This window comes from Microcebus murinus, chromosome 10, assembly GCF_040939455.1.
Source record: "Microcebus murinus isolate Inina chromosome 10, M.murinus_Inina_mat1.0, whole genome shotgun sequence".
NCBI classification, from domain to species: domain Eukaryota; kingdom Metazoa; phylum Chordata; class Mammalia; order Primates; family Cheirogaleidae; genus Microcebus; species Microcebus murinus.
Window position 1 is genome coordinate 60830212 of NC_134113.1, and position 17794 is coordinate 60848005.

The following is a 17794-nucleotide window of genomic DNA, read 5'->3' on the forward strand; positions in this document are numbered from 1 at the left end:
ATAATGTCTCCTGTAATCTGGTTTCTGTGATGGCCATTAAAATAATTATGGCAATTCTGAATCATTAAAATATGCTAAAGAATGTAAATTTTGTCAGAATCCCCAAAAAAGATTTTCATTTTATTACTTTATTGCCCAGGCTAGAGTGTGTGCCGTGGCGTCAGCCTAGCCCACAGCAACCTCAAACTCCTGGGCTCAAGCAATCCTGCTGCCTCAGCCTCCCAAATAGTTGGGACTACAGGCATGTGCCACCATGCCTGGCTAATTTTTTCTATATATATATTAGTTGGCCAATTAATTTCTTTCTATTTATAGTAGAGATGGGGGTCTCGCTCTTGCTCAGGCTGGTTTCAAACTCCTGACCTCGAGCAATCCGCCTGCCTTGGCCTCCCAGAGTGGTAGGATTACAGGCGTGAGCCACCTCGCCCAGCCTCAAAAAAAGATTTTTAAAAAACTCTTTGGGCCGGGCGCGGTGGCTCAAGCCTGTAATCCTAGCACTCTGGGAGGCCGAGGCGGGCGGATTGCTCGAGGTCAGGAGTTCGAAACCAGCCTGAGCAAGAGCGAGACCCCGTCTCTACTATAAATAGAAAGAAATTAATTGGCCAACTAATATATATATATAAAATTAGCCGGGCGTGGTGGCGCATGCCTGTAGTCCCAGCTACTCGGGAGGCTGAGGCAGAAGGATTGCTTGAGCCCAGGAGTTTGAGGTTGCTGTGAGCTAGGCTGACGCCAGGGCACTCACTCTAGCCTGTGCAACAAAGCGAGACTCTGTCTCAAAAAAAAAAAAAAAAAAAAAACCAAAACTCTTTGTAGGCTACAGCTAACTTGAAAGAATCTGAAAGCATTTGCTGAAACAGCAAAAAGAAAATACCTTCAGGGTTTGATTGATAGCATTTTTTTTTTTTTTTTTTGAGACAGAGTCTTGCTTTGTTGCCCAGGCTAGAATGAGTGCCATGGCGTCAGCCTAGCTCACAGCAACCTCAAACTCCTGGGCTCAAGCAATCCTCCTGCCTCAGCCTCCCGAGTAGCCGGGAGGGACTACAGGCATGCGCCACCATGCCCGGCTAATTTTTTCTATATATATTAGTTGGCCAATTAATTTCTTTCTATTTATAGTAGAGACAGGGTCTCGCTCTTGCTTAGGGTGGTTTCGAACTCCTGACCTTGAGCAATCCGCCAGCCTCGGCCTCCCAGAGTGCTAGGATTACAGGCGTGAGCCACCACGCCCGGCCGATTGATAGCATTTTAATAATTTTTTTAACCTAAAAATATAGAAGATGTCAGAATCTTGTATTACCATATAGTGAACAAACAAAACCATTTTCTATTAGGCTAGGTAAAATTAATTTTCAACCACACTTACATAATTGAAATACTCCATAAGCCGTAATTTCTGTTTTTCTTTTAATTTAATTTTTATTTTAAATTCATTTTATAAAATAATACACACTCACTTTAATCAATAAAATATTCTAAAAATATATAAATGTCAGAACTTCTCAACAATCATTTCATGCCTACTTCCCAGAGAGGTAAGTAATGTAAACTGTTTTTGTGTATCTTTCCACAAATTTTTTATGTATAAAAAATTTTCACTAGTAAAATAAATCTGAATGTGCTTATAGGTCAATTCTTATTCACAATATAATTTAGTTTAGAATTTTTTTCCATATGTGTTAAAAAAATACCTACCTCATTGTAAAATATAATTTATGCAATATACTCTGCCATTTGTATGAACCATAATTGATAGACATTTAGATTGTTTCCAGATTTTCTTTTGGTTATTACATACTTCTACAGGTTTGTGCTAATTTTTCTTATTAATTTCTGAGTCCTTTACTAGAAGAAAAATTACTGCTTTCTCCTATGCTTTTCCATTTACTTTTCCCCAGGTTGTCATTCATGTTTTGACTTCTTTTTTGTTTTGACTGAAAGATTTAATTTTTTCTTTCACCAGAGTATTTTATTTAAAAATATTTTTCCTTTTTTTTTTTTTTAGTTTTAATAGATTTAGAGAGTACAAGTTGAATTCCATTACATGTATGTATTGTGCATTGTGTATGAAGCCTAGGCTATTGGTATACCCATCTATTAAGATTTTATATAATCTGAAAATTTTTTATATCACCTGCTTTGATCTGTCAATTTGTGAAAAGCTGTTTTAGCTCTCTGATCTTCATTCAGGAAATTTTTAGATAAAACAATTTTAGAGAATCAGGTACTTTATGTAGTAACTACTATTCAGCCATCTCTCTTGGTTATCACATTTTTTAATGCTTGCCATCTTATACTTTCATGCTAAGTATATTTATTCCCTTGTTTGCATTTTTTATTCCAATCCAGTTAATTTAATCAGATGAGAAAATCACACAGAAGTATAGAAGTTGCCAAATTAAAAAAGAAAGTAATACTGCTATATATATAATTATTTTTTTACTTTTCTTTACTCTTTATTCATTCTTGTTTTTCTTTTTTTCCCTGCAAATTCAGACAGAAAATATATAGTTATTGTTAAAAAAAAGTAATACTACATATAAATTTTCTGTGATAGTTACTAACAATACTAATACTTGATTTCAAATTTCTCTGAAATATCATCTTAGTTTTGTTTTGGACAATTCTCATTTCTATCTTTATAGCAGAAATATAATGATTTATTTATTTTTTTGAGACAGAGTCTTACTTTGTTGCCCAGGCTAGAGTGAGCGCCGTGGCATAGGCCTAGCTCACAGCAACCTCAAACTCCTCGGCTCAAGCGATCCTACTGCCTCAGCCTCCCGAATAGCTGGGGGACTACAGGCATGTGCCACTATGCCCGGCTAATTTTTTCTATAATATTAGTTGGCCAATTAATTTCTTTCTATTTATAGTAGAGACGGGGTCTCGCTCTTGCTCAGGCTGGTTTCGAACTCCTGACCTCGAGCGATCCGCCCGCCTCAGCCTCCCAGAGTGCTAGGATTACAGGTGTGAGCCACCGCGCCTGGCCTGGATGTATTATTTTTTAACAAGTATTTAATAATATTTGTGAATATTTGTGTTTTCTATCTTTTGTGATTACTAGAATGATTATATTTCCTGGTTTGCCTGCGATAGTCTTAGCCTTTGTCCATTGTCTCAGTTTAAATATTAAGTGTCCTCTTCTCTTGCAAAAGGGTCCTAATTTGGGCAATATTTTTTATGGTTACCCTATTACAGATAATACTATAGTAAATAAACTTGTATATCTTATCATTCTGCAGGTTTGCAAATATAACTAGGATAAATTTCTAAATGTAGAACTGCTGAGTCAAAGGGTATACACATTTGTGATATTTATAGTCAAAAGGTATATACATTTGTGATTTTTATATGAAGGATCAGTTTGCCCTCCATACTAGTCATAACATTTTACAGTCTCACCAGCAATGTAGGAGAGTACCTGTTTTTCCTCCCTCATCTCAGTTGGTTATCACTTTTTTTTATGTTTGGCATCCCAATAGGTGTAAAATGGTATCTCAATGTTGTTTTATTTCACTTTTTAAAAATTATAAATGAGGTTGAACATCTTTTATATGTTTAAGAACTGTTGGCATTTCCTATTTTGTGAATCATATATTCATATGCTTTGCCCATCTTCCTGTTAGATATTAGGCTTTTTATTTTTCATTTTTTTTTTTTTTTTGAGACAGAGTCTCACTCTGTTGCCTGAGCTAGAGTGCCGTGGCTCAGCCTAGCTCACAGTGACCTCAAACTCCTGGGCTCAAGTAATCCTTCTGCCTCAGCCTCCCGAGTGGCTGGGACTACAGGTATGCACCACTATGCCCAGCTACATTTTTCTATATATTTTTAGTTGGCCAATTAATTTCTTTCTATTTTTAGTAGAGACAGGGTCTGGCTCTTGCTCAGGCTGGTTTTGAACTCCTGACTTTGAGCAATCCTCCCACCTCGGCCTCCCAGAGTGCTAGGATTACAGGCGTGAGCCACCACACCTGGCCAATATTAGACTTTTGATAATTGGTTTGTAGGAACTTTTCATATATTTTAGAAATTACCCCTTTATGAAATGAGTTGCATATATGTTCCCTCCCTACCTCCTGGTTTATCACCTGATTTTTGGTTTTCTATTTGTGGTTCTTGCCATAGAAATTTTTTTTATCTCTGTGTGGTCAGATTTCTTAATTTGTATTTCCTATTTCAATAATGAGATCAAATTTCATTGTTTAGCTGGAGTCTCACAAGTAATCTTTTATTTCTCCTGCATCCTCATCTTTCACATCCTATAATGGGGTCTCAAGTCCATCCACTTCTCCCCTTTCCCATTGCTACTGTCCTACTTAAACTTCTTAATTTAGGTCTCCATCAGTTTCACCTCCACTCTTTACAGTGTAGCCACAAATGATCTTTCAGAAATGCAAATTTGATTATGTTGCATTTTTATATAACCCACTAGTAATTCCCCAACTCTAACATAACTTTTTTTTTTTTGAGACAGAGTCTCACTTTAATTGACCAACTAAAAACATATATACAAAAAATTATTCTAATCTTGGTCAATAAATTAAAAAAAAAAAAATTAGCTGGGCATGGTGGCGCATGCCTGTAGTTCCAGCTGCTCGGGAGGCTGGGGCAGTAGGTTCACTTGAGCCCAGGAGATTGAGGTTGCTGTGAGCTGGGATGATGCCATAGCACTCACTGTAGCCTGGGCAACCGAGTGAGACACTGTCTCAAAAAAAAAAATAGGCCGGGCATGGTGGCTCACGCCTGTAATCCTAGCATTCTGGGAGGCCAAGGTGGGTGGATGGTTTGAGCTCAGGAGTTTGAGACCAGCCTGAGCAAGAGTGAGGAGCGAGACCAGTCTCTATTAAAAATAGAAAGAAATTAATTGGCCAACTAAAAATATATAGAAAAAATTGGCTGGGCATGGTGGCATATGCCTGTAGTTCTAGCTACTTGGGAGGCTGAGGCAGTAGGATTGCTTGAGCCCAGCAGTTTGAGGTTGCTGTGACCTAGACTGATGCCATGGCACTCTAGCCCTGGCAACAGAGTGAGACTCTGTCTCAAATAAATAAATAAATAAATAAATAAAATAATGGGGAAAAACAAATGAGAGATGTGGACATATAGACAGCAAATGTAGTTACTTTAAACTTAAAAGAACAATATCTAGAAAAGAACTTAGGGTTCAGGAAAGAGACTTTTGTTCATGTATGTGTGTTTTTGATTTGTCTTTTTTTTTTTTTGAGACAGAGTCTCACTCTGTTGTCCAAGCTAGAGTGGCCTTGATTTGTCTTTTTTTTTTTTTTTTTTTTTTTTTGAGACAGAGTCTCGATTTGTTGCCCAGGCTAGAGTGAGTGCCGTGGCGTCAGCCTAGCTCACAGCAACCTCAAACTCCTGGGCTCGAGCGATCCTTCTGTCTCAGCCTCCCGAGTAGCTGGGACTACAGGCATGCGCCACCATGCCCGGCTAATTTTTTATATATATATCAGTTGGCCAATTAGTTTCTTTCTATTTATAGTAGAGACAGGGTCTCGCTCTTGCTCAGGCTGGTTTTGAACTCCTGACCTTGAGCAATCCACCCGCCTCGGCCTCCCAGAGAGCTAGGATTACAGGCGTGAGCCACCGCGCCCGGCCTGATTTGTCTTTTTAAAAGATCACCTTATCACCTGTAATCCTAGCACTCTGGGAGGCTGAAGTGGGCGGATTGCTCGAGGTCAGGAGTTTGAAACCAGCCTGAGCAAGAGCGAGACCCCGTCTCTACTATAAATAGAAAGAAAGTAACTGGCCAACTAATATATATAGAAAAAAAAATTAGCCGGACATGGTGGCACATGCCTGTAGTCCCCCAGCTACTCGGGAGGCTGAGGCAGAAGGATCGCTTGAGCCCAGGAGTTTGAGATTGCTGTGAGCTAGGCCTATGCCACGGCACTCACTCTAGCCTGGGCAACAAAGTGAGACTCTGTCTCAAAAATAAATAAATAAATACAAATAAATAAAAGATTATCATATCAATGTGCAGATGAGGAAAGCCAGTAGAGATGTAAAGGTTGGAGATAGCAAATGAATATTGTATGCTAAGAATGAGGTAGAAAACTCAGAGTGGTAAATATTTAGAATAGCTATTGTGGAGACTAGGATAGGGAGCTAACCCTAGAGTCTTGTAGGAGTGCTAGGAAATATCAAGAGCCTACTGAGATTAGAGGTTTTGTAGTTTAAATGTATGCTTGTTTATTTTTAGAGAAAGAGTTTTGCATCCTAGCCCAGGCTGGAGTGCAGTGGCCAGATCATAGCTCACTGTAACTTTGAACTCATGGATTCAAATGATCCTCCTGTCTCAAGCCTCTGAAGTAGCTGGGACTACAGGTAAGCACCATCACACCTGGCTAATTTTTAAAAATTTTTCATAGAGATGGACTCTATGTTGCCCAGGCTGGTGTTGAACTCCGGGTCTCAAGGCGATTGTCCTGCCTTGGCCTTCCAAAATACTGGGATTATAGGTGTGAGCCACCTCACCTGGACTCTCAGCAATGTTTTATAGTCTTTAATGTATATACCTTAACATATGTTTTGTTAAATTTATTGCTGAGTATTTAATATTTTGTTGCTATTATGAATGGAATTATTTTCTTCATTTCATTTCAGACTGTTCGTTGCTAGTGTATAGAAATACACTTGATTTTGATTTTGTGATTTTGCTGAACTCATTTATTAGTTTTAGTAGTTTTATTATGGGTTTCTTAGGATTTTCTACACAGACAATCATGTTATGTATGAATAAAGACAGTTTTACTTCTTCATTTCCAATCTGGATGCGTTTAAACTCTTTGGGTTTTGGTTGTTTTTTATTTAAGAAATAGAGTCTCATGGCCAGGCGTGGTGGGTCACGCCTGTAATCCTAGCATTCTGGGAGGCCGAGGTGGGCCGATTGCTTGAGGTCAGGAGTTCGAAACCTGAGTGAGACCCCATCTCTACTAAAAATAGAAAGAAATGAATTGACCATCTAAAAATATATATACAAAAAATTAGCTGGGCATGGTGGCGCATGACTATAGTCCCAGCTACTCGGGAGGCTGAGGCAGTAGGATTGCCTGAGCCCAGGAGATTGAGGTTGCTGTGAGCTAGGCTGATGCCACGGCACTCACTTTAGCCTGGGCAACAAAGTAAGACTCTGTCTCAAAAAAAAAAAAAAAGAAAAGAAAAAGAAATAGTCCCACTATGTTTCCCAGGTTGGAGTACAGTGGCATGATCATAGCTCACTGCAACCTAAAACTCCTGGCTTCAAGCATTTCTGGCTTAGCCTCCCAAGTAGCTGGGACTATAGGCATGAACCACTACACCTGGCTAATTTTTAAATTTTTTTGTAGAGACAGTGTCTCGACTATGTTACTCAGGTTGGTCTCAAACTCCTGGCCTCAAGTGATCCTCCTGCCTCCCAAAGGGCTAGAATTGTAGGTGTGAGCCACTGCACCAGGCCTCTAGCATTCTTTGATAACTTTCTTGCTTACTGCTATGAAGATGCCTTGTACATATTATCTTTCTTATTTTTGCCAGTGTATCTTAGCGAATATATTCCTAGTAGAAGGACTGTTGGGTTGAGAGGTAAATGCATATATAATTTTGCTAGATAGTGTGAAAGAAATTTTTTTATTTTGATTTCCACAAGCAATAAATGAAAGTGCCTTTTAATCCACAGTCTCACCAACAGTTTGTTGTAGAGCTTAATATTATGGATTTTTACCAGTTTGGTAGATGAGAAATGGTATCTCTAGGTAGTTTTAATTTAAGCATATATATATTTTTAATATGAAAGGATGGAGGAGTGAGGAGGAGGAATACAGTTTCCTTTTTTTGACACAGAATCTCACTTTGTTGCCTTGTGTAGAGTGCAAGAGTGCAGTGGCATCATGATAGCTCACTGCAGCCTCAAACTCCTGGGCTCAAGGAATCCTCCTGCCTCAGACTCCCAATTAGCTGAGACTACAGGGGCACACCACAATGCCTGGGTAATTTTTCTATTTTTTTTTTTTTTTTTTTTTTGAGACAGAGTCTCGCTTTGTTGCCCAGGCTAGAGTGAGTGCCATGGCGTTAGCCTAGCTCACAGCAACCTCAAACTCCTGGCTCAAGCAATCCTCCTGCCTCAGCCTCCCAAGTAGCTGGGACTACAGGCATTCGCCACCATGCCCGGCTAATTTTTTGTATATAAGTTGGCCAATTAATTTGTTTCTATTTATAGTAGAGACGGGGTGTTGCTCTTGCTCAGGCTGGTTTCGAACTCCTGACCTCGAGCAATCCGCCCGCCTCGCCCTCCCAGAGAGCTAGGATTACAGGCGTGAGCCACCGCGCCTGGCCTAATTTTTCTATTTTTAATAGAGATGGGGAGTCTACTTTTGTGCAGGCTGGTCCTCAGCCTCCCAGAGTGCTAGGATTACAGGTATAAGCCACAGTGCCCGGCATAATTTAAGCATATTTTATGGTTCACAACACATTTCAATAAGTTGATGATGTTGAACCTGAATTAACATATAAAGGAAAGATTAGCTGGGTATGGTGGTGTACCCTGTCTCAAAAAAAAAAAAAAAAAGAAATTTGCCTGTAGCCATCTAAAATGTAATGAGTTGTTTTTGAACCTTATTTACCGGTTCTTTATCTAGGTTTATAGTAAGGAATAAGATCGATTTGTTATATACCACATGGTGTGCTAAGAATCATGTATAGGTGAAAAAAATACATCCTATGCTTGTAAAATGCTTTATAACCAACAAAGCACTTTTATACTCATCTGATTTGTAGTGTCCTGATAATCCCTGAGAGATAAGCAGGACAGATAATATGCCCATTTTGTAGAAGAGGAAACTGATGTTTTAAAAGATTGAGATTTTCAAGTTTAACACAGCACATGGGTGTATGCTTCGGCAGTGCATATACTAACACAGCAAGTGGTGGAGCTGGGTTTTAGTTTCAAGCTTCAGATCTACACATTCTGTATGTTGTTTTCCCAGTATTTGCTAAAGGAGGCATGACCTATTTCACCCAGGAGATGGCAGTGTTTCTCTTAATATTCATTTGGAGGTCACTTTCCTGTTGGAAGTACAGTACTTAAAAAGGGATGAAAATTGTATTCTTTCAGCAAACTTTTTTTTTTGAGATAGGGTCTCACTCTGTCACTCAGGCCTGAGTGCAGTGGTATAAGTATAGCTCACTGCAGCCTCAAATTCCTGAATTCAAGAGATCCTCCATCCTCAGCTTCCCAGGTAGCTAGAACTACAGGTATGGACCACCTCACCCAGCTAATTTTTAAATATTTTGCAGGAATGGTGTTTAACTGTATTTCCAAGGCTAGTCTCAAACTCCTGGCCCCAAATGATCCTCCTGACCTAGGCCTCTCAAAGCTCTGGAATTACAGTGTAAGCCATTATGCCCAGTTCTTCAACAAACATTGTTGAGTTAAATTATGGTTAGCTGTTAAAAGTAATAAAACCAATGAAATTGGTGCCTACCTACTAGGTGTTCACAATCTGAGAGCAAGAGGTGGAAATGGAGCTGTCAAGCAGAGTTAAAAGCTTACAAAGTTCTGTGGAACCAGGGCACAATAAAAAAAAAAAAAAAAAAAAAAAAAGCTTACAAAGATTTAAAATAAAATTTTATAGAAATACAAATTTGTAATAGACCTTTTGAGATGGGTGTCTTTAATGTGAAAATGGCAGTATAGCTTTACCTAGCACACAGGTGAAAGTGGGCTTACTCTACTCTTAGGAGACACAGGTAAATTCAAGCTCTCTGACTTCCTTATGACACAAAAATAGGCAATAAAAAGAAAACAATATATTGTGAATAAACAGGGAAAAGCTCCTATATGTCCTAATGTGCCATTCCATCACTGTCAGCACTATTTTTTAGCATTTTTTTTTTTTTTTTTGAGATAGAGTCTCACTTTGTTGCCCAGGCTAGAGTGAGTGCCATGGCATCAGCCTAGCTCACAGCAACCTCAAACTCCTGGGCTCAAGCAATCCTGTTGCCTCAGCGTCCTAAGTAGCTGGGACTACAGGCATGCGCCACCATGCCCGGCTAATTTTTTCTATATATATTAGTTGGCCAATTAATTTCTTTCTATTTATAGTAGAGACGGGCCTCGCTCTTGCTCAGGCTGGTTTTGAACTCCTGACCTCAAGCAATCCGCCTGCCTCAGCCTCCCAGAGTGCTAGGATTACAGGCGTGAGCCACTGCGCCCGGCCTCTTTTTTATTTCTTTTTTTTTTTTTTTTTGTTTTTCTTAATAGACAAGACCAATCAGATCTTTTTTATTTCTGACACCCCAAAAATATATTTACTGGAATTTTTAATTTTATAGGCAAATGAGGTAGAATTTAGAGTCAGGAAGTCTGGACTCTGGTGCAGTTATGCTACTATTTGACCCCCATGACCTTGTACAAGTGAGTTTACCTCTCTGGGATTTGGTTTTTGCATCTGAAAATGAGAGAGGACGAAGGAAGGGAACTATCCATTAATCAGAATTTTGGCCCATTATCATCCCCATAGTCTCACACTTTTGCAATATGTTGGATTTACCATATAAAGTTGCCAGTATTCAATGATATGAAAAGATTAAAATTTGGCATATAGAAACAGCAGTTTTATTTGATTCAACCTAATTGTTGAATTCAAATGTAGGCCCTGTTGGGATCATGTGAGTTATTTATTTTAGGGATAGCTGAGGCCAAGCAAAATTAATGCCTCAGGTGTGAAGGAAACATACATTTAGAGAATATAATGAATATTACTATGTAATCAATGAAGTTCATTCTGAGTATGCACAGAATCCAGTGTAGTCTTTTCTTTCTACATTATGCTCATTTTCTGGCCTGGTGACTCTAGATGATGTGGTTCCTGTATTCCTTCAGTGGCTGGAAAAGGAAAAGTCCATTTGAAAATTTTGTTAGGATATTCTTTGTAATAATGTTTGACCAGAAATACTTGTTGCTACAGGAGAAGAGAGAGCCTATTATTGGCACTAACATCCAGGATATAAAATAAATAGTTCTTCAGAGTTGTCTTTCTTTGTTTTCCAATGAGGTCTGTCAAGGAGTTGAGAGGCCAAACTTTACCAACTTCCAGTTTTAGACCCATTTTGTCATTCTATCCTGTATCAGAAGGAGTCAGCTTTCCTTTGTTGTTTGATGTAGCTCAAATTTCTTGACTAAGGAAGCTGATGTTTTAAATAAACTACTTTTTTCACTTCTTCCTAAGGCATAACCTCATCTTTTCCCCTGGAAATAAATGCAACTTTTTGGACTATTTCCATCACATAGCCTTTTGCACACAAAAGTTAATCAGTGGAAGGAAAGATAATCCCACAGGGAGTATTTATAGATGCAGGGGGCGGGGAAGTATCCTCTAAGTGGCTCTGATATACCTTGTTCAAATCTCTGAACCATATTCAGAACTTCATTAGCAAACTGGCCCATTTCATTGCTTTCAGACACATGTGCCACACGAGCCTGTCTTCACTAGAATGTCTGGCTAGGGTCTAGCACATCTGCAGGTAATATATTCTTATGAGTTTTCCACCCTGATGTGGAGGGGCCAATAGTGGCATGTAAACATCTTTTAACATACATATTAGAGTTGATGTAACCCCTTCACCTGGGACACTTGTTTAAAAGTGTTGTTTTTCTGGAAAAAATCACAGACCAGTCTAGATGGAATCAGGTACAAATATCTCTTCCCAAGAGAAGTTACAAATAACTTATTTTACCTTTTTCCCTCAAAATAACTCATGAGAAGCAAAAATTAGAGAGATTTACTAAATCTAGAAAAATGTGGGCAGTATAATTAGGGCAAAACACATAAAGGAGTCGAGGTGAAGACACTGGAGGAAATAGTGTCCTCTTCCCATACATTTCCTGAATCTAACCACAGAACTCCATTACCTTCCCCATCCCTGCCTCAAAATTCTATACCTTCTTTAAAAATTCTAAATAATGGCCAGGCATGGTGGTTCAAGCCTATAATCCTAGGGCTCTGGGAGGCTGAGGGGGAGGATTGCTTGAGGTCAGGAGTTCAAGACCAGCCTGAGCAAGAGCGAGACCCTACTAAAAAATAGAAAAAATTAGCTGGGCAACTAAAAATAGAAACAAAAAATTAGCTGAGCATGGTGGCCAGCGCCTATAGTCCCAGCAACTTGGGAGGCTGAGGCAAGAAAGAGTATTGCTTGAGCCCAGGAGTTTGAGGTTGCTGTGAACTAGGCTGACACCATGGCACACTAGCCTGGGCAACAGAGTGAGACTCTGTCTCAAAAAAATACGCATATATATGTATATTTATATATATATACAGACTCACCAGAATGAAGGATTTAGTTTCCAGTTTTGTTGGTGCTCTTTGACATAATTCACCTTTGGCATCAGTTTGTGTGTCTGGGTCATTTTACTTCTATGGCCCTAAATTTATTAGACTGTACAAACCTAGGGTTTTTATTTTTCCTTTGAGACAGAGTCTCATTCCTTTGCCCAGGCTAGAGTGCCATGGCATCAGCCTAGCTCACAGCAACCTCAAACTCCTGGGCTCAAGCGATCCTCCTGCCTCAGCCTCCTGAGTAGCTGGGACTACAGGCATGGGCCACCATGCCTGGCTAATTTATATATATATTAGTTGTACAGCTGATTTCTTTTTATTTTTTTAGTAGAGACAGGTCTCACTCTTGCTCAGGCTGGTCTTGAACTCCTAAGCTCAAACGATCCTCCTGCCTCGGCCTCCCAGAGTGCTAGGATTACAGGCATGAGCCACCACACCTGGCCCAAACCTAGGTTTTTGTATTAGTTTATATAAACAGTTTATTTAATTGGATCCTTCTTTGTCTCCTTTCTATTTGGTACTTTCCACTCTTAGAGAAATGTGGTTAAATCCTAGGATGCATACAAGTCCTACTTTTCCCCCTCTAGATTTGTTTTTATTTCTTGGAGTGGTAGGGTTCAAAGAGAAATGGGAGCTGAGGTGTCTTGTATCTAGAGTTCTTTTTTTTTTTGAGACAGTGTCTCACTCTGTTGCCTGGGCTAGAGTGTCGTGGTGTCAGCCTAGCTCACAGCAACCTCAAACTCCTGGGCTCAAGCAATCCTTCTGTCTCAGCCTCCCGAGTAGCCGGGACTACAGGCATGCACCACCATGCCTGGCTAACTTTTTCTATATATTTTCAGTTGGTCAATTAATTTCTTTCTATTTTTTAGTAGAGATGGGGGTCTTGCTCTTGCTCAGGCTAGTCTCGAACTCCTGACCTTGAGCAATCCACCTGCCTCGGCCTCCCAGAGTGCTAGGATTACAAATGTGAGCCACCATGCCCGGCCTAGTGTTCTTTGATTCTGTATTATTTTATTTCCTTTTTTCCTAGAGATAAGAGATGTTCCACCAATTTCCATGAGATTGGAAGTTACGAAAAGAATTTTTGAATAATCAAGTTTTTTGCTTATGGGGGGGAGAGAGAAGAAATGAGATTAGGTGATCCCTGAAACTCCTTATCCAGTATTTTCTAGGTACATAGTTTAGCCTGCTTGATCCTAGTATAATCTTTTGAATGTAACTAAGATGCTAGTTTTTAGAATTGCTCAATTCAGGTCTTCAAATCTGGGTTATATGATACCCAGAGGGATACACACTGGGAGGCAGTAGAGTAATTAATTGTAATGGAGCTAACATCTATTGAGTGTTTACCAAGTGCCAGGCACTTTCCAAAGGGCTTTATATGGACTGCCTTATTTTATTTCACTGCAATCTTAGGAAGTAGATACTCCTTATTTATTCCATTTTACAGATGAGAAAAGTAAGGTTCAGATATGTGAGATAATTCTTCCAATGTCTTTCAGCTTGTGAGTGATGGGCCTGGACCAGAACTTAGGTCTGATACAAAAATAATGAAGTAGGCCGGGCGAGGTGGCTCACGCCTGTCATCCTAGCACTCTGGGAGGCTGAGGAGGGCGGATTGCTTGAGGTCAGGAGTTCGAAACCAGCCTGAGCAACAGCGAGACCCCATCTCTACTAAAAAAAATAGAAAGCACTCACTCTAGCCTGGGCAACAAAGTGAGACTCTGTCTCAAAAAACAAACAAACAAAAAAACACAAAGGTAATGAAGTAAGTATTATGTTCATTTTGCACACGAGTGAATGAGAGATGTTAAATAACTTGGCCTAAATTCACATAAATAGTAACTATCAGTGGTGTCAGAATTTGAACTCAGGTTTGCCTCTTTCTAAAACCCATGGTTTTAACTATTTTAAAATCTAAGATACCATTGAGCATTAAGGAATGCAGAAGGAGAATACAACACATTACAATTATTATAATTGATCCAGCAATCCCACTTTTTGGATATATACCCAAAAGATTTGAAATCAGTTTGTCAAAGAGATGTCTGCACTTCCATGTTCATTGCAGCACCATTCACAATAGCCAACTTATGAAGTCAACCTAAATGTCTGTTAACAGATGAATGAAGAAAGAATACATGCTATATGTACATTGGGGAGTACTATTCATCCTTAAGGAAATTCTGTCACTTGCGACAACATGGATAGAATTGGAGAACATATGCTAAGTGAAATAAGCCAGGCACAGAAAGACAAATACTGCATGTTCTCACTTATATGTGGAATGTGAAACAATCAACTCATAGAAGCAGAGAGTAGAAGGTGGTTACAGAGGCTGGGAGGTGGGGGAAGTAGGGAAATGATGGTCAAAGTATATAAAATCTCAGGAGGAATAAGATTATGTTTTGAGATCTGTTGCACAGTGTGGTAAATATATTTAGTAATAGCATATTGTACATTTCCAAATTGCTAAGAGGGTAAATTTCAAATTTTCTCACCCCCCAAAATGATAAGTATTTGGGGTGATAAATATATTAATCAGCTTGATTTAATTATTTCACATTGTATTTATAAATCATAACATCGAGGTAATTTGTATCCCATAAATTTACATAATTATAAATTATCAACTTACAATAACACACAAAAAACCCCACAATGAAATACCAATTTACACCCATTAAGGTAACTATTCTTTTTTTTTTTTTTTTGAGACAGAGTCTCACTTTGTTGCCCAGGCTAGAGTGAGTGCCATGGTGTCAGCCTAGCTCACAGCAACCTCAAACTCCTGGGCTCAAGCGATCCTCCTGCCTCAGCCTCCCCAAGTAGCTGGGACTACAGGCATGCGCCACCATGCCCGGCTAATTTTTTCTATATATATTAGTTGGCCAATTAATTTCTTTGTATTTATAATAGAGACGGGGTCTCGCTCTTGCTCAGGCTGGTTTCGAACTCCTGACCTCGAGCAATCCGCCCGCCTCAGCCTCCCAGAGCTAGGATTACAGGCGTGAGCCACCGCGCCCGGCTAAGGTAACTATTCTTAAAAAATATGTCCAGGCGCAGTGGCTCATGCCTGTAATCCCAGCACTTTCAGAGGCCAAGGTGGCAGGATGGCTTGAGGCCAAGAATTTGAGACCAGCCTGGACAACATAGTGAGATCTTGTCTCTACAAAAAAAAATTACTCAACTTTCAAAAAAAATGAGAATTAAAAATTAAATTGGTTTGATAGCCTTTATGAATCAGGCCTTCAAGAGGAAAATTTCTGTACCATGTTGTTAGGATAAGGGAGAAGATATCATTCAAGTGGCTAAACAGTGAGGATAAATTGCCGTAAAATGAATGTCTCTGAAGGCAGAAAAGGGGCTTTTTAAAAAAAATATGGTATCACTGAGAGATGCATTTATTTATTTAGTGCATTTGTCTGCTGTGTTTCCAGTTTCAGTTGCAATTCCCACATTAAGGTTGTTCCCACCCTTCCTGTGTCCCATGAGCTGAGCAGGCACTTCCTGTCTTTTTGGAAATGAAACTTAGAAATTGGGGGTGAGGTATGTGTATTAACTCTGCAGAATGTTGTGTTTTTTTTTGAGACAGAGTCTGGCTTTGTTGCCCAGGCTAGAGTGAGTGCCGTAGCATCAGCCTAGCTCACAGCAACCCCAATCTCCTGGGCTCAAGCAATCCTGCTGCCTCAGCATCCTGAGTAGCTGGGACTAGAGGCATGCACCACCATGCCCGGCTAATTTTTTCTATATATATTAGTTGGCCAATTAATTTCTTTCTATTTATAGTAGAGACGGGTCTCGCTGTTGCTCAGACTGGTTTCGAACTCGAACTCCTGACCTCGAGCAATCCGCCCTCTTCGGCCTCCCAGAGTGCTAGGATTACAGGTGTGAGCCACACGCCCGGCCTCTGCAGAATGTTAATACTGTCTCTTCTATTATCATAGAAAAAAAAAAAAAAAAGACAGGAATAGATACATACCAGGACTTTATTTCAGGGAAGGTTTGGGCTTAATGTTTGTTGTGACAAAGCAGACGGGGTTAATTTATGTCCTAGGAGACTACTTATGATGGCAGTAAAGTGGTTTTATGAAGGGATTTGAAGGCTTTCATTCTACATCTCTATTCCACTTGGATTGGTAGGGTTACTGAGTATCCTTAAGTTTTAGGTTTCCTATAAGTTTCTTTTCTTGTTAAGGCTGCTCCTATACGGATATTCCTTTGAAACTTAGAAGTAAGTATTATTGCAATTGTGTTAGGTTCTTGACTCTTATGTTCTTCTTTCCTAAGAATTTTGCATTTTTCTTCTCTTTGAAGTACATGCATTTTAAATATGTATTTATTTATTTATAACAGCTCAGAGACAACTTGAAGCAAACATTCCAACTCTGTGAACTTCAATCTGAAAATAAATTTCAGGTCTGGTGAGTGAGTTACTGTAATAGTTTCAGCTTCATGGATCTTAAAGATGAGGAAATAGTGGGGAAAAGAGTCAAATATGATAGCTTCCAGTTGTTAAAGAAACAACTAGGCACTGAGTTTCATAATTTAATCCAGTTTGATAATTCCTTAAGTATGAATTCATTCCTCAGAGAATCTGAAATAGCAGTGAGGGGCACTAGCACATCAGTGTGACCCAAGAGAAACAGAACTATCTAAGGATCTAAAACTAGTTATTTCCCAGACTCTGTTTTGCTTTTTTGGTGTCCTCTGTTCTTTCTTTGTGCATTAAGATCACTGTAAACATAAAACAGGGGAAGCCCTGTGCTCATCTCACACACTATTTCAGTATGGTTTTCTTTGCATGTTCTCCAAGGTAATGTCTCAGTGGCCCCTTTAAAATCCTGCTTGAATCTTATGATAGCTGAGATCTAAGGGGGGAAAAACCATTGTCTTTCTGTGAAAATCAGAACTTGTTCCTAGAGGAAAAGGGAATTTGAAAGAGATTAGACATAAGAACTCTTCTTTTCTAGCTTTAACTGCTGAGACTATGAAAAACAAATGAAAAATAACATCTTGGGCATTAGGACCCAGTGGAAGTGCCTCACTCAGACTGGGTTAACTTCTCTCCGTGACGTAAAGGAGCTGCCCCAGCTCATTCTCTACCCGCAGCCCCCCCCATCTCTTTCTCTCCTGCTCCTGTTCTCCCCCCTTTCTCCTCCCTTTTTCTTCCCTCCCTCCCCTGCTCCCTCTCTTCCCTCCTCCCTCCCCCTTTTCTCACCTCCTCCCTTTTCCTCTCCCTCTTCTCTCTCAGCTCTCTAACATTAAAGAGAAAATGCTGGTATCAGTGACTTCCAGGCCTGGGATTTCTACTTTTGGCTATAACAGAAACAACAAGAAGGTAGGGAAAAGCAGGGATTTTTTTTGTATCTAGCTACTTCCTTTTCTGGGGGATCCGGGAGTACCCTTGGTTTTAACATTCTTCTTTAAGAGGGGAACAGGATTCTCCGGATTCCTCTTTC

At 39.6% G+C, this 17794-nt stretch overlaps 1 protein-coding gene across 2 annotated transcripts in view; it reads left to right on the plus strand.

The window, feature by feature from the left end:
• The first annotated feature begins 15483 nt into the window (after nt 1–15483).
• RBMS2 (RNA binding motif single stranded interacting protein 2) overlaps nt 15484–17794 on the plus strand; it is a 61212-nt gene continuing 58901 nt past the window's right edge. Inside the window, exon 1 of one of the 2 annotated variants that reach the window (XM_012754123.3) lies at nt 15484–17673. In XM_012754123.3, coding sequence (XP_012609577.1) covers nt 17608–17673 — 66 coding nt within the window. In that variant the 5' untranslated portion in view covers nt 15484–17607. The remainder of the gene's footprint in view (nt 17674–17794) is intronic. The other variant, XM_012754066.3, reaches the window with a different exon arrangement.